The sequence below is a fragment of the Merops nubicus genome, unplaced genomic scaffold, assembly GCF_000691845.1.
Source record: "Merops nubicus isolate BGI_N331 unplaced genomic scaffold, ASM69184v1 scaffold12147, whole genome shotgun sequence".
Taxonomy (NCBI): Eukaryota; Metazoa; Chordata; class Aves; order Coraciiformes; family Meropidae; genus Merops; species Merops nubicus.
Window position 1 is genome coordinate 24,706 of NW_008618404.1, and position 19,373 is coordinate 44,078.

At 47.3% G+C, this 19,373-nt stretch overlaps 1 protein-coding gene across 1 annotated transcript in view; it reads left to right on the forward strand.

Annotated features, from left to right (window-relative positions):
- Positions 1-15,664: 15,664 nt before the first annotated feature.
- LOC103775966 overlaps positions 15,665-19,373 on the forward strand; it is a gene marked incomplete at both ends in the record, with an annotated part of 30,682 nt that continues 26,973 nt past the window's right edge. Inside the window, one exon of the mRNA XM_008943442.1 lies at positions 15,665-15,740. Within this exon, the coding sequence (XP_008941690.1) occupies positions 15,665-15,740 (76 nt within the window). The remainder of the gene's footprint in view (positions 15,741-19,373) is intronic.

Here is a 19,373-nt window from a genome sequence, read left to right on the forward strand (position 1 = left end):
CCCGCCACCCTCTCGGGGCAGCTTCTCCAGTCTTGGCCACTCTCACACCAAAGAAGTTTCTCCTCCTGCTCAGGTGGCACCTCCTGGGTTCCAGTTGGTGCCCGTTGCCCCTTGGCCTGTCACTGGGCACCTCTGACAAGATTCTCGCTCCATCCTCTTGCTCCCTGGGGGCCCTTTAGATATTGATCAGATATCAGCATTGATCAGATATTCTCTGAGTGTTCTCCAGGCTCAGCAGCCCCAGGGCTCTCAGACTTTCCTCAGCACAGAGATGCTCCAAGCCCCTCAGCAGCTTCATAGTCTCTGCTGGCCTCTCTCCAGTAGCTCCTTGTCTCTCTTGAACTGGGGAGCCCAGAACTGGACCCAGTACTCCAGAGGTGGCCTCACCAGGGCAGAGCAGAGGGGCAGGAGAACCTCCCTCGACCTGCTGGCCACACTCTTCTGCACACACCCCAGGAGACCATTGGCCTTCTTGGCCACCAGGGCCCATTGCTGGCTCATGTTGAACTGTTGTCCCCCAGCACTCCCAGCTCCTTCTCCATGGAGCTGCTCCCCAGCAGGTCACCTCAGCTGCACTTGTGCAGGGGGTTATTCCTCCATAGGAATTTTAAATAATACTTCACTTAATTGGAGAAGCAGCTTCTCCAGCACACCTCTGGCCCAGTGCTGGGTGCCCAAGGAGCCTTGTACAAATCCACGGGCAGTGTCCTTCAGAAGCATTCAGTTGTGGACACGATTAAGTAAATCTTGAATTAACACATCTTTGTACTATAAGTTTTTCATGATCATCTGTATTTTCAGTTAATCCCTATAGTGAGTGCTCGTGTAAAGGTGTGAAGAGCTCAGGCTGGACACCTGAACCTTTTTATGAGCTGAGATGCCCATCCTTGACACCCCTTGTGGGGAGCATCATCTGCTGTTAGAGAAGAGGTCCAGGGTTGGATGTTATTCTGAGGTTAGTGAAACTTGTGCTGGCAGAACTGGTACCCCCGTGCTGCAGGTATTAGTGCTTAGCTTGGGTTTTATTTTTTCCGTGGAGTATTGGGGTTTGGTGGTAGGTGGAAAAGTCATAAATCCATCCCTTTTATTAGATATTGCAAATGTCAAGGTAGGACTTTGTCAGACTTGGATGCAAAGCTTATAAACGCTCCTGAGTTGCTGTTTCTGGTACAGTATTTAAGGAACATATTTCAGAGTTATCTGGGGAAATTAAATGTTAGTTTGCAGGTAGTGGGTAGCCCAGCTGCACTTGAAATCTGTTTTTTTTCTTTATGCTGCTTTCTGGTTCAGTGTAGCTTGAAACCTAAAGGCTCTGTTTGTAGGTCAGAGTTGACCTCGGAAGCTCTTGGCTCGTGTTAAACCCACTTGGTTCCTCAAGTGGTTGTTGAGTTTTCAGTTCTTGTGCCATCAAATGACATTATTTGCTAAGAAAAATCTTAATGTGTTGTAATTTCTTTGTTTGCTGTGAATATAGAGAAGGATGAAGAGTGAAATGAGGGAGGGATAGGAAGGGGGGATACTTTTCAGCTTGAAGGGTTAGAGAAGATCATGGAATGGGAGCTCTTTATGTGGATAGGGATGTGATAACTGTAAAAGGCCCAGAGGATCTTTGAGTATCCATGAAAAGATGTCCAGAGTTAAAAATCTTCTTACAAATCCACATCACTCCATATTTTCAGTGTGCAGTGTGGGGACGTTTTAATTGTTCCTGAGTTAAAAGGGCCTCAGCATCTGCCCAGCAACCAGGTAGTCTCCAGTGTGGAGGTTCATAACACTGACCTAAATATCCACATGTGCATCACCTCTTGAACAGCTGATATGGTTACTTGCTAGGAGGAGGACAAAGGCCTGAAAAAGCTGCTTCTGCTCACACCAAGCTAGTAATCTTTGCCCCTGGTCCCTATGGCTCTGGCAAGGAGGCTCCTGGTGTGATCATCCCAAGGAGCTTTGCTGGTGAGCTGTTTGTTGGCACTGTGGGATCCTGGGCCTCAAAACTGGTTCCTGCCTCGAGGGACCTCTTCAGCTAATGAAGACATGGGCCCAGGATCCAAGATAATACACCATATCTTGCATAAATTTAGAACAGAGTGCAGCCAATTTCACAAGCTGCTGCTAAATTATTCTTTCTCAAGCTGTGCCAGATAACTTCATGCACCAAAGCAGCACGAGCTGGAGCTTTCTTAACAAGGAGTTTTAGACCTGATGTTCTCCAGTACCAGCATTGCCTCTTTCTTTGAGGACCTCTGTATGAAACCTTGTGTACTACACCAAAGAGAGGAAGCTGTCTGGGCAGGAGGCCCATATCTCTGGGGTTTGGTATTATTTTAAAAAGTGTTGTACTTTAGTCATCTCTTTTAATTATATAGGCATGTTATCTACTTAAAAGAGGAGAGATTTAGACTGAACCTAAGGAAGACAGTTTTTATGCTGAGGGTGCTGAGCCCCTGGCCCAGGCTGCCCAGAGAGGTGGTTGCTGCCCCATCCCTGGAACCATCCCAGGGGAGGTTGGATGTGGCTCTGAGCACCCTGCTCTAGCTGCAGATGTCCCTGCTCCCTGCAGGGGGTTGGACTGGGTGACCTTTAAAGGTCCCTTCTTACCCAAACCAGTCTGTTACTCTGATTCTGTATAAGCTTATGTCAGAGATGGACTTGCTAGCAGTTACAGGTGAGGTGCTGTTGATGCCCGTGTACAGCAGCTTCTGGGCAGAAAAGTCTCATATGGAGGAAGCCTGAATGACATTCATCTCCTGGTTTACTTCTGCAGCCATGAGATGGAGGACTTCAGCTTTCTGTCTGCAGGTCCATTAGGTTTAAACCTTCAGGAATTTTTTTTTAAAGAACTTCATTCAGTTGAGTGCAGATGGCCACCTCCTCCCTTCCCCACCCTTCTCCTTTGAAGTTCTCAGATGGCTGGAGGTAACTGCCTACATGGAGACGTGTGCCCTGTAGTTCTTTGTGCCAGCTGGGAGTGGCTCATATATTGAATTTTGAGACTCTCTTCCATGGATTCAAATGGTTGATACCTTGATTTTACTTTTTTCCAGTGCTAACTGTTGTCTTTTGTTTGTAATGTCCATGAGAGAGGCACTCTGTGTGTAAACCAGGGCTCCATGCTCCACTTGGTATCCCTTTCTGATAAACACTGTCCCACCAGGGCATTGCATAGGGCAGGGAGAGCTGTGTGAATTCATCAGCACCTGAACTAAACCTTGTCTGTGATCTGTCCTCACTCCCTCTCCCCAGTGCTGGTCGCCTCCTTTCTCAGGGTGCTTAATCCCTAAACCAGAGAATGGACAATTTAACACTCCTCAGCAGAGCTGCCTGCAGCTTGGCAGATAAGGTAGAAATGGAGCTTGACCTGTGAGTAGCCTTGTCTTAGGTTTGAGTTCTCGAGCGTTGCTGTGTAGCCTGACAGACTCACACCCGTGCAGCCTCACCAGAACCATGGAATTGCTTTCATTGGGAAGGACCTTTAAGATCTTCAAATCCATCTGTTAAATGAGCACTGCTGGGTCAGCACTAACCCATGTTCCTCAGCACCATGTCTCCATGACTTGGAACCCCTCCAGGGATGGGGACTCCACCACTGCCCTGGGCAGTCTGGGACAGCCCTGGGCAACACCTTCAGGGAAGAAATTTCTCCTCAGGTTCAACCTAAACATCTCATGGAGAAACTTGAGGATGTTTCCTCTTGTCCTGTCACTTGCTCTTTGAGGGAAGAGCCCAAACCCACCTGGCTCAACCTCCTGTCAGGGAGTTGTTGAGAGTGTGGATCTCCCCTCAACAAGCCCAGGTCCCTCAGCTGCTCCTCACCAGACTTGGGCTCTAGACCCTTCCCCAGCTTTGTTGCCCTCCTCTGGCCATGCTCCAGCCCCTCAAGGTCCTTCTTGGAGTGAAGGGCCCAAAACTGAACCCAGGATTTGAGGTGTGACCTCCCTAGTTCTGCTGAGTCTGGGGGGACAATCCCTGCCCTAGTCCTGCTGGCCACACTGGTGCTGACACAAGCCAGGGTCTGCAGAGGAACAGCCTGGTCCTGAACATCCATCACGACTTGGCTTGACTGCAGCAGCCAGCTGTGGTTTTTCAAACAATCCTGGGAGTATTTGGAGGGGTGAAGTTGCAGGATTTACCCCTGCTTGGTAGCACAGGATGGGGCTCTGCCCTGCAGGACACAGTCGTGACAGAAGGGTGCCCTCACCACAGTGGGTTTCCAGGAGGGAGGCAAGAACCAGCGTGCTCAGGGTGCCGTGTAAAACATCTCGTGAAAGATTCAGTATGTTAATGAGCTAATGGTGCTGAAATGAATTACTAATTAAAGAATCAGGTGACTTCAAATCAGGTAGAACCACAGAGAACAAATCTCCCAGCGTTAAGAGAAGCTGAGGGCAGTCTGCTCTCAGATGGAGTGTTGCTTCTCCCACTGACTTCCTTTTTTCAGATTTTTTTGTTAATGCATGACAGGTTTTGTCTGTCAGTCTGTCCTCAGGCTTGCCAGTTCCTGTCACCTCGGGCCTCATAGGGACCTTGTGGGTGTCTGTGTTGGTTCCTTCCCACTTGCTCTGTAAAGGAGCACTTGCTGAGCTCCTCCACCTAACCAAACTCCATCCCTCTCAGGAATGAGCCGCATCCTACGAGGATTTACCTCCCTGCTATCTCACAGGAGGGACAGAAACAATCTTCATTGCCCCTCCTGGGACTTTTGGGGTTTGTTTTTGATGCCAAGCTTTTCAAAGCTACCTGGTGCCAGTGTAATGTGTCTCCACTTCTGATTTATTTGGTGTATTTTGGAGTGGAGGCTTCATTTGGTGTCTTTCCTTAGGGTATTGGCCCACGATGGTCCTCTGTAACTTAGAGCAGAACCTCAGCAAGCAGTGGTCACCAAGGCTCACCCTGCTGAGTTGTTTCCCCCACATTATTTTGGGCTCTTTATAAGGTCCCTTGACTGGAGCTGTGGCTGGAGGACCACAAGAAATCCCTCTGAGCAGTAGTAGCTGAGGCCAAGCAGGGCAGGACTGTTGAAGACTACTGGGGCTGTTTGAAGGTCCTGAGCGTAGCCTGTTTTCTGCAGTGTGTTGGGAGTTTCAATTAACATGGACAAGTATGATCATAAATAACCCTCCTGAAATTAAATGGAATTTTAAGGCTACATTGGCATATTCCCCATGATGCCATTGCCTCTCTGGAGAGGCAATATCATGACTTTCCAGCTGAAGGGAGCTGATGAAATCTATTGACTTTTCCATCTCTTAGAAGAGTCCATATATCGTAGGAATAAAATGTGAATTTAAAAGACGTGGCCGTGGCTGGTGTTTTATGGAGGAAATGGACTACTAAGCTAAACCAGGTCAGCTAGTGAGGAGGTTTCTGTAGCTGAACAGGGGATGCTTTCCTGACATGTTTTTCACCTTGCATTACCTGAGCTGCTACAGGCATGGTCTGGGGTGCCTTTGTGGCCTTCTTTTTTTTTAACCTACTAATATTTTGCTGCTCGCTCTGAACCTGGCTTTAACCTTATTCAGGCTGTGCCTTGAAAACGTCCTTCTTAGAGCTGCTGCAGTTAAAAATACCCGTGGGACAAAGCTCCTGGTTACAGAAATAACTGGGAGTCCCATCACTTCCAGAGCCATCCCCCCAACACCACCCTTTGAGGAAAATCCCAGCAGGATTAGCAAGGTTCAGACACAGTTTCTTCCACCCCAATCAACCTTCCCAGGTCTGAGCTGAAAACAGACGATTTGCCTTGATGCTGGCGTTGCAGTTGAAGAAGACAGAGACGAAGTAGCAAAATCAGGTTGCCCTTAGAAACCCATTTGTATCGGGCAAAATAAGGGATTGGGTTTGTGTCATGTTGGCACCGCTGTGGGCTCTGGGCTGACAGCTCCCCTGATAACTCACTCCTGACGGCTCGCAGCCTGGGTGAAGTGCAGCAGGGTGAGGAGAAGCCTGGCCATGATTTACGTGCTGGTGAGCCGTCTCCAGTTCTTTTTTAATTTAGAGATGCAAAACTGAGCCTGGAAGTAATGAGCTCTGGGTAATTAGGTGCTTGTCTGCAGGTGGAACTAGTGCAGCTGCCTTCAGCCGGTGCTCTTTAATACGGCTGAATTTTATTTGAAAGCATTATGGGCTGAATGAGATGCTGGAAACACGGTTAATTAGCAACAAAGAGGGTTTTTTTCGCTGTTGTTCCCTTCCCCTCTAACCCCCAGCTTTCCTTTGGTGTTGCTGTTAGGCTTGGCTAAGGGATATATTGCACGTGGACCAAAGACTGAAGGGAAATGGTGGTGATGAGTAGCAAACTGATGTCTGATATGCAGCATAGATGGATGAATTCATCATCATTAATGACCAGCCAGATGCTAAGCAGTGTCTTGATAGGAAATCGTGTCATGGTATGAAATGGATTATGAAGAAATAATTGTGCTGAGCAGCACCTCTATGGGGAAGGACCTGGGAGTGCTGATGGACAAGTTGCCCATGAGCCAGCAATGGCCACTCGTAGCCAAGAAGGCCAATGGTCTCCTGGGGTATGTTCAGAAGAGTGTGGCCAGCAGGTCGAGGGAGGCTCTCCTGACCCTCTACTCTGCCCTAGTGAGGTCACCCCTGCAGGACTGGGACCAGCTCTGGGCTCCCCAGTTCAAGAGAGACAAAGAGCTACTGGAGAGAGAGTCCAGCAGAGGCTGTGAAGCTGCTGAGGGTCCTGGAGCATCTCTGTGCCAGGCCAGGCTGAGAGCCCTGGGGCTGCTGAGCTGGAGAAGAGAAGCCTCAGAGGGGATCTGATCAATGCTGAGCAAGAGCTAAAGGGGCTCCTGGGGGGCAAGAGGCTGGGGCCAGACTCTTGTCAGTGGTGCCCAGCGACAGGACAAGGGGCCCAAACTGGAACCCAGGAGGTGCCACCTGAGCAGGAGGAGAAACTTCTTTGGTGTGAGGGTGGTCGAGCCTGGAGCAGCTGCCCAGAGAGGCTGTGGAGTCTCCTGCTCTGGAGAGATCCCAAACCAGCCTGGGTGTGACCCTGGGCACCCTGCTGTGGGTGAGCTGCTGGAGCAGGGGGTTGGATGAGATGATCCCAGAGGTCCCTTCCAACCCCACCATGCTGGGACTCTGGAAATACAGCACGGTGTGTTACTTGTGCTTCAGGAAGGTGAGTGAGGAGCAGAAACATGCTGCAGGGTGGATGGAAAGACTTGGGAATTAGAAATTTTGTGGAATGACTGTTTAAAAAAGCATGTAATATGCAGGGTTTGGAGATGTGCTCGGGTAGAAATAGAACGTGTACTTGGAAGGAGGGTGCTGCAGTGCAGCCGCAGCGTGTTCAGTCAGCCGGAAGCACCAGGTGACATGTCAGGCACCGTGTGCCACCCCGGGGCTCGGCGATGCCACCGGGCACGTGAGCACCAATCCTAGTGCCCACAGGTACAGAGCTGCCTTCCCCAGAGCAGAATGTGTCGGGACTCACTCACCAGGGGGAAGGGAGCAAGCTCAGGTAGGTGCTGGACACCACCAGCAGCAATGCTGGGGCAGGGAGAGGGAATTGGCACTTTCCAGTCGGCACTGGGCAGTCACGTTTTCCTTGCAAGCTGCACTTCTCAGAGCAGCCTTGGAGAGCTTGTTTCCCAACAGCCAGAGAAGCTCCTCAGGATTGGTGTGCCCCCTTCTTTGGGAAGCTCTCAGCACTGCCCCGTTCCTGTTTGGTGCAGAGAGGGTGATGTGATGTGGCAGCCAGAAGGGAGAGGAAACAGGGATTATTTCAGAGCTAGTGCCGAGATTAATGATGCGTAGCTTGGTAAAACACTTAAGATGAATTTTGAGAAAAGCTTTATTATGGGGTGAGTATTTGTTTAGAGTGTGGCATAAGCTGGGATAAGCAGCAAAAGCCTCACTGCTTGGTACCTTTTGGATCTGGACAGAGCCTGGGAGATGATACCTAAATGAGGGAACAAATAGAGCTCCCCTGGTTGCTGGTGGTTATCATCAAATAGTTGAAACGGGGAACAAGGCAAGAGTCCTGCAGTCCATAATCTGGAGTAAGGTGGTTACACTTCATAAAGGAACCATTGAGACTGTGTGGAACATCAACAATATTTATGTAGGTGCACTTCTGGTAAAAAAGCAAAAGATAAATCCCTTAAATAAGGTTTTTGTTACAAGTATAAAATAGCCCATAAATGAGAACTTAAAGAGAATTCAGCGTTCCTGTTTAATACACAAAATAACATGAAGGATTAAAAGGGTACTTTGCACAAACACTTCATTGATCCACTTAAAATTTATATGTTTGCCAAACGGCAATTTGGTTGTGAACATTGGCTACATGTGTTGCAGTAAAGGAGCTTTATAGTAGATCATAAAACATTGAAACAAGCTTAATAATGGCTCTTGCCATAAGGTCCTCTGGGTATAAGTCATTACAGAAGGTGGTGAATCTTGGAAGTATGGTTTGCATCTATTCCCAGGAATAGGGGCATGATGAAGTGCTGCTCTATGACATAGCTTGGGAATTTTAAACCATAAACCCTATTTTTGCCACTTTACACTCACCTTTTATTTTGTTCCTTTATTTTTAGAACATTTGACTGGCCAGAAATATGTCCTTTGTATCAGAATTAAGGATTGGTATAAAGCTCATGAGGCCTTGTAGGGAATTTATCACCTGCAGCTCTTAACTTTGACAATATTTCCGAGTGCTCATGCCAAGAAAAAGGTGTATTTATTTTTAATAGCAGTAAACACCAAACAGTGAGACAACAACCCCCCGTTTGGTTTTGACCTGTGATACTGTCAGGGCTCTGAATCATACTTTATTTTGTCATCTCATCGCCTTGCACAAGACCCATTGCATCCATCTAGGGAAACTAAAATAAACCCACTGGCTTAATATGAAGGGCCAGTTTGTTCCTGTGAGGCTTCACTGAGAGAAAAATCCCACCCAAAACGTGAACAAACACACAAAAAAACCCCAAACCCACCATAAACTGAAATGATATGTTTGCAAGGATGGGAGATGTTACATGTCTGGGCACTGTGCAGTTGGTGAGGCTGATGATGGAGGTGTTGAAGAGGGCTGAGCAGCAGGTTGGTGTTTTATGAGGTCCTTCTTAAGCCTTTAAACATTTTCCAAAGTCCTTGAGTTACATTGGTTGTGATTTTTGTAATGTTCATCATCTCTTGTCTCTTCTTAACAAGAGGTGCTTAGCAATGGAGGGTTGTGGGGTGCTGGATTCCTGTAAGACTCGTGAAGAAGTGGAGATGACAGGGACACTGGGAAAGACCAGCATGTGCCTCTGGAATTAAGGGCTTGATTCTGCATATCCACAGGGGGACTGAATGATGGTTGTGTGGACAATGCTAATCCTACCTTCTCCAAAGTTTGGAGCTGTTTGCCTTGTAACTTCTTTCTTTTCCTTGGAAGAAGTTTATTTGGTTGTAGTAAGTATTTCAGCTTGGAGAGAGTGGATGGCACTGTTGGAATTCTTATCTATTTCATTTTTTTCCCCCATGTGCCGTGACCCTTGGTGGAGTTTGGTTTTGGTGTTTGGGTGTTTTTTTCATTTGTTTGGAAGGCTGTCCTCTGTTTTGAAGAGCTTTCCTTCCCCTGAAACATGGCCTGTCAAAAGAGGAATTTATTTTGAAGAGAAAATTGATTCACGAAGCCCTTATTAAATAAAGGGGTTCGTGGTGATGCACACTGTGAGCAGAAAGCAGAGGGAAACAAAGTGCAAAATTTCTTACTGGGGACTTTGTGCTGTGCTGTGATTTAATTTAATAGGAAGCACTGAAGCTTTCCAAGCACTTCCTACATTACAACACAGATTTCTAAACCACACCACGCTGCAGGTGAGTTTATCCTTTTACCTTGTGCTTTACTCCCTAAGCCTGGTTTGATTTTTAGCCTGCATAAACACACTGAGAGGAGCACGGTGCCACCTCCCAGTCCTTCTCCACTGCCTGTGCAGCAGAAAAATTGGGGAAGCAGAGGGATTTCTGCAGCAGGGGAGCACTTGGGGGCCGAACCCCAGCGAGGCATCTCCGAGCCCCCCCAGGCACTACCTCTTTAAGACCACAGGCACGCCACGAGAGCTCCGCTTGCGAGGGAGGGCAAGAGGCAGGCAGGAGCTAGGAAGTCATCCCCAGATGACTGTGGGCTTCCTGGCAGGAGAAGACCCAGCACTCCAGCCAGCTCGCTGCCGGAGCTCACCAGGAGCTCGCTGCCAGGTAGGATGGAGCTCGCCGAGCAAAAAAGCTTCTCCCGGCTGAGCTGCTGAGGATGGGGAGATGCTGGGGAAGTTTCAGCGAGCTGCTGCAACCAGAGTAGCTTTTCCCTTTTTAAGCAAGCCCTTGTGGTTTCTGAACCTGCTAATTTAGGTGTTTCTGCTGTTGGGCTGTTCAACCTTCTCTTTTTAAATTGCGTGTTAAATAGAGAAGAGGCTGCAGAGGAGAAGGACGCTCTTTTAACAGCTCTCTGCCATCAAATACCTCCCTGCTCAGAGGGTTTTAAAAAATCCCTTGCACCAAAAAGCTGAAAGAAGTGCTTGAATTTGATGGGGTTTCTTGCTCGATGGTTTTATCTTGGATTTTTTCGGTCGTTTAATACACAATTTGGGTACGAGCAGGGACACGCTTCTGGATTATATAACCCTGGGGATAGCTGGGATAAAATCAGGGATCAAAATCATTAGTTCTGGAAGGTTTTCTGTGTAAGGCATTTGCATACACGCCCTTGGGTACCCGCAGATATTTTTATTCCTGTGAGAAGGTGCTTGGTCGGTACTGTCAGCTGGAAGTGAAGAAAGAGGCCATCAGTGCATGCTCTGGAGAAAATGGTTGCTAGTTGCTGAAAATGAGCTTAGGTGAGAAGCGCTGTTTGAGGGGAAAATGAATCCATTTTGGGAGAAAATGTAGTGTTTTTTCTTTCCTCCTCCCATCTCTGAAGCAGGAACAGTTTCTTGCTGTAAGATTCTATTTTAGTGTATGTTTTTGGGTTGTTCATTGCTGTAAAAGCACATGGAAATGAGAACAAGTGGACAAATGTGATACAAGGGGGAGATTTCTGCAAGAAATTCCTCCTGACTTGTACTTAACTCTGCATTTCTCAGTGCCTCTGAATGCTCCAGCTGACGGGCAGCTCTGGGCTGGATTTTTTTTCTCTTTAGTTGTTCTGCAGAGAAGTCATGTATTCTCCTGTCTCCTCGGAGCATGGCTGTCCAATTATAAGATATCCTCCTCCTTTTTAGGGGAGAGCTCTGGTTTCCAGAAAGATTCTGTTTCGTTTCCAGCCGGTGTTACTATCTTTGCCTGCCTTCTCCCACCAGGTCTTTAATAGCTCCTGAAATTTCCCAGCTTGTAATCACTGCTGCAGCCAGATGGGGACTAGGTGGAACTCCCATTGCATCTGTGCCTGCTTTTATTAATCTGCCACAAGTATCTCGCTTAAGTGGATTTTTAGCTATATGTATTTCATGAGTTAATGAGCCCTAAACAGCAAGGAAGAGAATCCAGAGTCAGTGCTACCCACTGGCTGCTGTCCTTCTGGGTTTTGGCATGTTGCTGATTCAGGAGGGAGAGCTGGAGAGAATCCTTCAGCCTGACACAAGCGTGCAGAGCAGAGGCTTAGTTCCACTTTACTAACCTGCCAGTTGCAGAGGTGATTTAAGAGGTTCCCCTTGCTCCTGCTCTTCTGCTTTGTCACCCACCTCATTCTTCCTGCAGCGATGGAAGGATCTCTGTGCAAACAGTGTGAGGTTTGGGTTTAGCTTTGCTTTTCCACACCCCCTCCAACTCCCCACCCTCCTGGATCGCTTCAGAGCGTGGCTGCACAAAGAGCTGAATTGGTGCAGCTGAAGAGGGTGACGTGGGTGGCGAGGAGGAGGAGGAGGAGGAGGAGGAAGGGCAGAGGATCCTCCTGAATTGGATCTCAGCGTGCCAGAATAGTAACATGAAAGAGCTGCTTGAATTATTCAGCATATCCTCGTTTTCTTTGCACGGTGGTTAATTAAGCACCGAGGCAGAGCCTGGCTGGGTTGTACTGGAACACTTGGAGTTCCCTGGGTGTGCTGGGGGCAGTGGGAGGGCAGTGTTTGTGTGGCTGGCAGTGCCACCTTGCTTGGGCAGCTTGGGTGGCACCGAGACCCTTTGTTGGTTTGCTGTGGGCGTGGGTGAGATGGTGTTGGGGGATGAGGTGTATCTTCCAACCTGCCTGCTGTGACCCTTTCACATCCGTGGTGGAGCCTCCAGACCTATCACTCTCCTAGGGAAAAGAGCCTTGTTAGCAAGAGTGCTAATGAACTTTTGTTGTCACCCTGGCTTGGGTCTCCTGAAATCACAGCAACTGTGACCCTAGGGTGGGCTCCTGTGGCAGATGGAAGGGGAAGGAGTGGGGACAGAACTTCTACCAGGGGGACAGAAACAAGCTCTGGGAGGCTTGCAGGGAAGCAGCAACTGTTCCACCAGCCCAGCTCTTTGCAGAGAGTCAGTCTGTAGATGCCAGGAGTTAGATGTTGGAAATAGTTGTTTTTTCCAACTGTTATATCTCATTAAAGCTTACTGGAATTTAAGGCATTTTTGTCCCTATCAGTCTCATGTCCTTTGGCAAAAAGGATTTAAAAGGTTTCTTTAATCTGATGGGAATCATCACTTTGCAGAAGTGATTTTAAACGACACCCCCAAACTCCGAAAATCCATCTAAACCACTCATTCCTTTAGGCAGCTCTTCCTGGGTGCAGAAAGAGATGTTACTCTGCTCAAAGAAGATTATTTCCTCCTGGCTTATATAAGTTCTAAAATAAGAAAATAAATCCCAACCTTCTCGAGGATGAAACCTTTTTTTTTCCAAACTCAGGAAGGATCCCTTTTGAAGCAGCGATTGCTTCAATTCATCGTCACAACTGCCTCAAGATTTGGAAATATCAGCTGTGACAAAAGGGTGGCAGCTTTCAAACCACGCCTGTGTCCTGTCCTTTATCAGACGATGGTTACAGGTGGGAGGGGAGGGTGCAGAAAATGTGAGAGTTTTTGTTGTCGTTTCTAATCCCTGTCTCCCAAATTTTGTCTTTCTGTTGGTGTTATCCAAAACCTAGGGATGAATGTAAGATCCTCAGGATGGAGGGTAGGAGTGACACCTCGGCTCTGTTGAAGTCTGTGCCAAACCTTCCTGTTCTTTTACTGGAGTCAGGATTTCACATCTAATTCTGTTGTTGAAATCCTCTATTTTATCAAATGATATCAACTGTGCACATGCTGAAAAGACAAGATTTAGACCCTAAAATAAATTCTTACACTCATTTAAAAAAAAACAAAAACACCAGACCTGAAGAGAGGCGATATCAACTGTGCACATGCAGAAAAGACAAGTTTTAGACCCTAAAATAAATTCTTGCACTCATTTAAAAAAAAAAAAAAAAACAAACAAAAACACCAGACCTGAAGAGAGGTAGTCTGAGCAAGCACCACCTTGAGAACCAGTGGGGCCAGATCCTCCTCTTGGTTCTCTATCTGGAGCTGGTCGTGGGCGTCCCATTTTACACCTGCCAGGTTTTAACAGGGACATTACTTAGAGCAAAGGTGTTGTGAAGGTCAGCGACGTTCTCTTCCCTGTGTAATCCTATAATGCAGGGGGTTTAGCTTGTCTGCTCTTCAAACGGTGAATATGTAACAAATATGGAAGTTTATAGAACAGTTTCTCAGCCTGCTGACTTTCCTGGTGATGTGTTTGGTGTCAGAATAGTGCAATATTGTGAATTTTTCTGCCCTGCACTAGATGAACAGGAGGAGATCCAGCGGGGGCCTGCTGTGATCAGCCCACAGATGCAGAGCAGGCTGTGTCTGGACAGTCCTTACCTCAGCCTTAAAATTTTGTCCACTTTAAGGCAGGGGTGTGAGTGGGGTTGTGGAGTTTGGATCGAGTCTTGACAGTGCTGGCAGTACCTCTCCTGACACTGTGATGTTGGTCCCTGCAAAGGTTTGGGCAGCAGGGTTTCTATGAAGATCAGACTTGTAGTGCAAAGGGAAAAGTGTGGCCAGCAGGTCAAGGGAGGTTCTCCTGCCCCCCTACTCTGCCCTGGTGAGGCCACCTCTGGAGTACTGGGTCCAGTTCTGGGCTCCCCAGTTCAAGAGAGACAAGGAGCTACTGGAGAGAGTCCAACAGAGGCTGTGGAGCTGCTGAGGGGCTGGAGCATCTCTGTGCCAGGACAGGCTGAGAGCCCTGGGGCTGCTGAGCTGGAGAAGAGAAGCCTCAGAGGGGATCTGATCAGTGCTGAGCAAGAGCTAAAGGGCCCCTGGGGGGCAAGAGGCTGGGGCCAGACTCTGGTCAGTGGTGCCCAGGGACAGGACAAGGGGCAACGGGCACCAACTGGAACCCAGGAGGTGCCACCTGAGCAGGAGGAGAAACTTCTTTGGTGTGAGGGTGCAGAGCCTGGAGCAGCTGCCCAGAGAGGCTGTGGAGTCTCCTGATCCCAAACCCTCCTGGCTGTGACCCTGGGCACCCTGCTGTGGGTGAGCTGCTGGAGCAGGGGGTTGGATGAGATGATCTCCTGAGGTCCTTTCCAACCCCACCGTGCTGGGATTCTGTGATTCTTGACTGATTCAAACTAATCTTCTAGTTTCAAAAATTAAAAGTGATTTTTTCCTCATTTAAACAAAACACAAGTAATGTTGTTATGATTTTTATTTTTTTTTTAAATATCTGCTCTAATGTTACCACATGGGGTCTATGTTGTTGGCTTTTGTGCCAGAAACTTCATCAGTCAGGCTGTTCTCATTTCCTGAGAGGCTTTGACGTATAAAATGTAAATAGCAAAAAGGTGAAACCTGAATATTGCTTTTTAGTTGAAAATTTTTCAGCAAGTTTAGCATGGCTTTTTTCTGACTGGGGGTGCTGGGTATTGCAGGGACCTAGGGCCACAAGGTGTTAGCTAAGTCGGGTAGGTTTTAGTTTTTAAAATACCTCCATCAGCTTTTTTTATTCCACAAGTAAAACAGATTCTGGCTTGTTTGTTGCATAAAGTCTTTCCACCTCCTTTTTTTTCCTTCTATTTCTTTCTTTTCCCCTGGATCCCCACAATAGCTTTCCAATTTCAGGCGACTGTTGCAATTTACCTTTAAACAACCCTGCAGCAGATCATCAAAACTTCCAGACCTCACCGACAGCCCTTTTTAGAAGCGATTCTGGTGGGTGGATGGGGAAAGGAGTCACTGGCTGAAGAGAGGCAAACAAGGAAACAATTCTAACGTGATTCCTGCGTGGTTAGCAAAACAGGCACAGCCTTTGTCTGGAAATGCCCTGCTGATCAGCAGGGTTTGCCTCGCTGAATGCGAAGAGCTTGTGGGTTTGGGTTTTGTTTTTTTTCCCTTTACTCTCTAAAAAAAAAAAAGTTGGGGGATTCTCTTGGCAGCACGAAGGGTTTGTAGATTGTTCGGCGAGCGGTTTGGCTTCGGTCGCTCTCCCTGTGTTTGTTTGGACCATCTGCCTTTTGAAGCCCCACTTTGCCCCTGTGTCGGAGAACCCCGAAGGATCGTAGCTGCCCCGGTGGGATGTGAGTGCCTGGGAGATGTTGGTGTGTGTGCCCGAGCACGGAGGGTGAGAGGCTGCCTTGCTGGGCTCCCTGGCTCCACGGGGGCCCCGGGACACGACCCTGTCCTGCCACGCTGCTTTCCTTAACTCGCTGTGTTGCAGAATCCCCCGAGGTCCTGTCCAGCAGCCCCTGGAGGAGCGGATCTTCACGCCGACCGTCTCCGCTGTGTACAGCACTGTGAGTATCTGCTGGGTGCCACCCTGGGCATGGCAACCTCAGGAGAGGGTGTCTTCTTTTTAAAGAACCACATAATCCAGACCCCACCCAATTTAAAAACCATCCGACGAAAGCATCACAACTTTTTTTGCCTCCTAAAATAGGTGATGCTGTGTAAAGACCCTTTTTGTTGCGTGTGAGTGGGACAAGTAGTGTTTATTTTTATTTAGGTGTCTGTAGTTTTATTCAGCAGATACAGGAGTGAGTTTTCCCAACAGTTTCATCTTGGTGAAAATGTTACTGGCCACATTTCCAGTCTGTTTCCTGCCTCATGCATCTCAAAGACTGGCTTGTTGGGGTGGATTTGATTCTGTTAATTCTTTGCATATTAATTCTATGCACCTTTCTATTAATTTATTATTGGAAAAAACAATCCAGGAATATTTCTTTTCCACGTGAAGTATTGCATTCCACAGAGGAAGAAAAGTTTGGATGGCAGATGGAATACTTGGGATAGGTGTTTTTGGCTCCCTGTCTGACATGTTTGTTTATAAAGCTCAATTATCGAGGAAATTTAGCTTGGAAACGTAGTGAAGTTTATTTGTGAACATATGATGCTGTTTTCCTTTTATTCATTTCATTTTTTTTTTTCAAAGGGTGCTAGTTGGAAGCCCAGTGGTATTTATAAGCTTTGCTAAATCAGCACAGCCCTGGGAAAGTAATATTTTGCTTGTCTGCTGGGATAGTGCAAATATTTTTAATGCCAAAAAACCCGCTTTTAAGCTGCTCTTTTAATTATTTGGAAAACAGGAAGAAAAGCTGTAGATGGGAGAAGTTCACTGTATTTTATGCAGTAACATAAGCTGCTTATAGAAAAACATAAGCTGCTGTACAAGGGTTTTTCCTTCCCCTGTTGGCTTGAATAACGGGTGAAGGGGTTGTTGGCTCCAGCTCCTCCACGTGTGGAGCCCAGGTCTGGAGCATCTTTGGCCCCTTCCTTTTCTGGGTTGTAGAGAAAAGATTTATGATCCTTTTTACCAGCAAGACTCTTGCCAAGTGATGCAAAGCTGAGTTTTGCACAGAATTAAGTGTAAAAGTGCTGTCTAGAGCCCATCAGCCCAAAAAAGACAGAGGCTGTAGGAGGGTTGTAGTAGCCAAAGGACTCAGACTGGCCCAAGGATGAACTGGTGGACGTCCATCCTTGTGGGTGGAGAGGTTGGGGTATGACTCTAATGGGGCTTTAAGATTTTGAGGTTTGTGGTTTTTTGACCAACTTGAGCTGCTTTTGATATTTTTTCCTACCTCTGTCCTCAATATCATATACAGATGTATGTGTGTAGGTACATAGGTATGCATGCAAAAAAGCAAAACCAAAGGACCAGGAATGTACAGACAGCTGTAATAAATAATTCAGTTTATCCTTTATATACCCCATCAAACACTTAAAAACTACTTTAAAAATATCTGAATTCCTTTTTTTGGGAGAGAGAAAAGGTTATTTTTTTCAGTGCTTTCCTCCAAAGACATAATTCAGATGCCTGTGGGAAAACAGGACTGTAAAAATTTAAATGAATGTAAAATATAAAAGTAACTGTGAAGAATGACCTAAAATAGCTTTTTCAGTGTGGAAAAATGTCACTTTTTTTGATATGTTACAGGAATAGAAGCCGGGGCTGGGAGTATCTTGGTTCTAGGCTTTCAGAAAACACAAGTTTGAAAGAAAATTCCATGTTTTCAGGAAAGGAAAGAAATTTCTCAAATAGGTGCTTTCTGAGCTTTTATTTGAAGCCCTTGGAAGATTGCAAATTTAGAGTAAGTCCTAGAAAAAATGAATTAGGATGGAAGAGGCACATGGTTGGAGGTCCTCGATGAATTCATTCATCATTGGTCTCTGTGGTTTATGACACGAGTAGCAGTGTCATGTATTTATAGGTCAGTTTTAGTTCATGATTTTTAGAGGTAGTTTGTCTAAAAGTCATGTAGGGTGGAGATGTGGAGGAGCACCATCTTCTGCACCCCCAGGGACTCGTTTTTCATGTCCACTCTCTATTTGCTTGGTCATTGTGTGGGGGTTTCCACATGGATTGCACATCCCAGTTCCTAATAGGTGTGTTTTGGTGGAGGCTGGCTGCTTTGGGAAGAGATCTGTGGTCTGGAATCACCGTCCCATGACTCGGAGCTGCCTCAGTGTGGGTTGTAGTATGTCATGCATGGGGTGGGAGGACAAGTCATTTGAGAGATGGGCAACCCACAGATGAAATCACAATTCTTAGCTGGGTAAAGATGAAAAATAATTTGGTTATCCTTTCTGTGCATTGCCACGTGTATTATCAGGAACCTCTGGAGTAGTGTGTCCAGTTGTGGGCTCCCCAGTTCAAAAGAGACAAGGAACTGCTGGAGAGAGTCCAGTGGAGGCTGCAAAGATGCTGAGAGGAAATTACTCTTTGGTGTGAGGGTGCAGAGCCGGGAGCAGCTGCCCAGAGAGGCTGTGGAGTCTCCTGCTCTGGAGAGATCCCAAACCCACCTGGCTGTGACCCTGGGCACCCTGCTGTGGGTGAGCTGCTGGAGCAGGGGGTTGGATGTGATGATCACCGGAGGTCCCTGCCAACTCCCCCATGCTGGGGTTCAGTGATTCTGTGGCCTCAGTTGCACATTCCTGAACTCTTTTTTTTTTTTTTTTTCCAGAACTATGTGCTGGTTACCAAATGGGGAATGAAAATCATGTGGCTTTCACTAGAAGCCCAAAAAATCTCCCCCAAAATAAAATCAGATGTGACTTGGTGGTGAGCCCCTGGCCCAGGTTGCCCAGAGAGGTGGTCAGTGCCCAACCCCTGGAACCATTCCAGTTGTGGTTGGACAGGCCTCTGAGCAACCTGATGCAGCTGCAGATGTCCCTGATCCCTGCAGGGGGGTTGGACTAGATGGGCTTTAAAGGTCACTTCCCACCCAAACCACTCTGTGATTCATTCTGTGATTCTAACAGCAAGTCCTGGATGTGAACTGATTAGAAGTGAGTGTTACTGTGATGTACCTGTCTGGAGAGAAGTGTTTGAGAGTTGGTTGGGTGTAGCCTTGAGCTGAGTTTCTGTAGTGTGACTTGATCCAAAGCTGGTTGAAATTGTCTCTATTAATTTCAGTCTCACAGTGTCTCTTTGGAGCAGATGCCACCTCACGTCAGGTTGCCCACATCAGTGCCAGCTGATGGTAAATAAGATATGGGAAAGTGAGATGCTGAAGACCCTACTTGCCCCAATTTTTCAGTTACTTTAAGGCTTGACTCCATCATTTGGGTGTTCATTTAGTGCCTTTTCTGCAGTGGGGTGCCTGTTGGTAGCCCCCTGATAATTTCCCACCCAGCAAAGGTAACAGAATTCGCCTTTGTGTCCTTTAAAGGGATCTTCTCATGATGGGCAGAATCCTGTAGAAAAGAGCTTAGGGAGGATTAGCTGCTCCAGCCACCCTGTGCTTAAGGGAAGGATCTGGGTCAGGAGGCCGACTCCGGCGGAGGCTGTGAAGTGGGCAAGAGGGATGCTCAGTTCCTGGGGTGCTGCAGTGCTCCTTCAACACTGCCCACCAGCCTGAGCAGAGAAATTGAATGCTGGAAGGAAAAAGGTTCTGTCCAAGTCTGAACCCTTTTTCAGGTGGGGCTTTGTG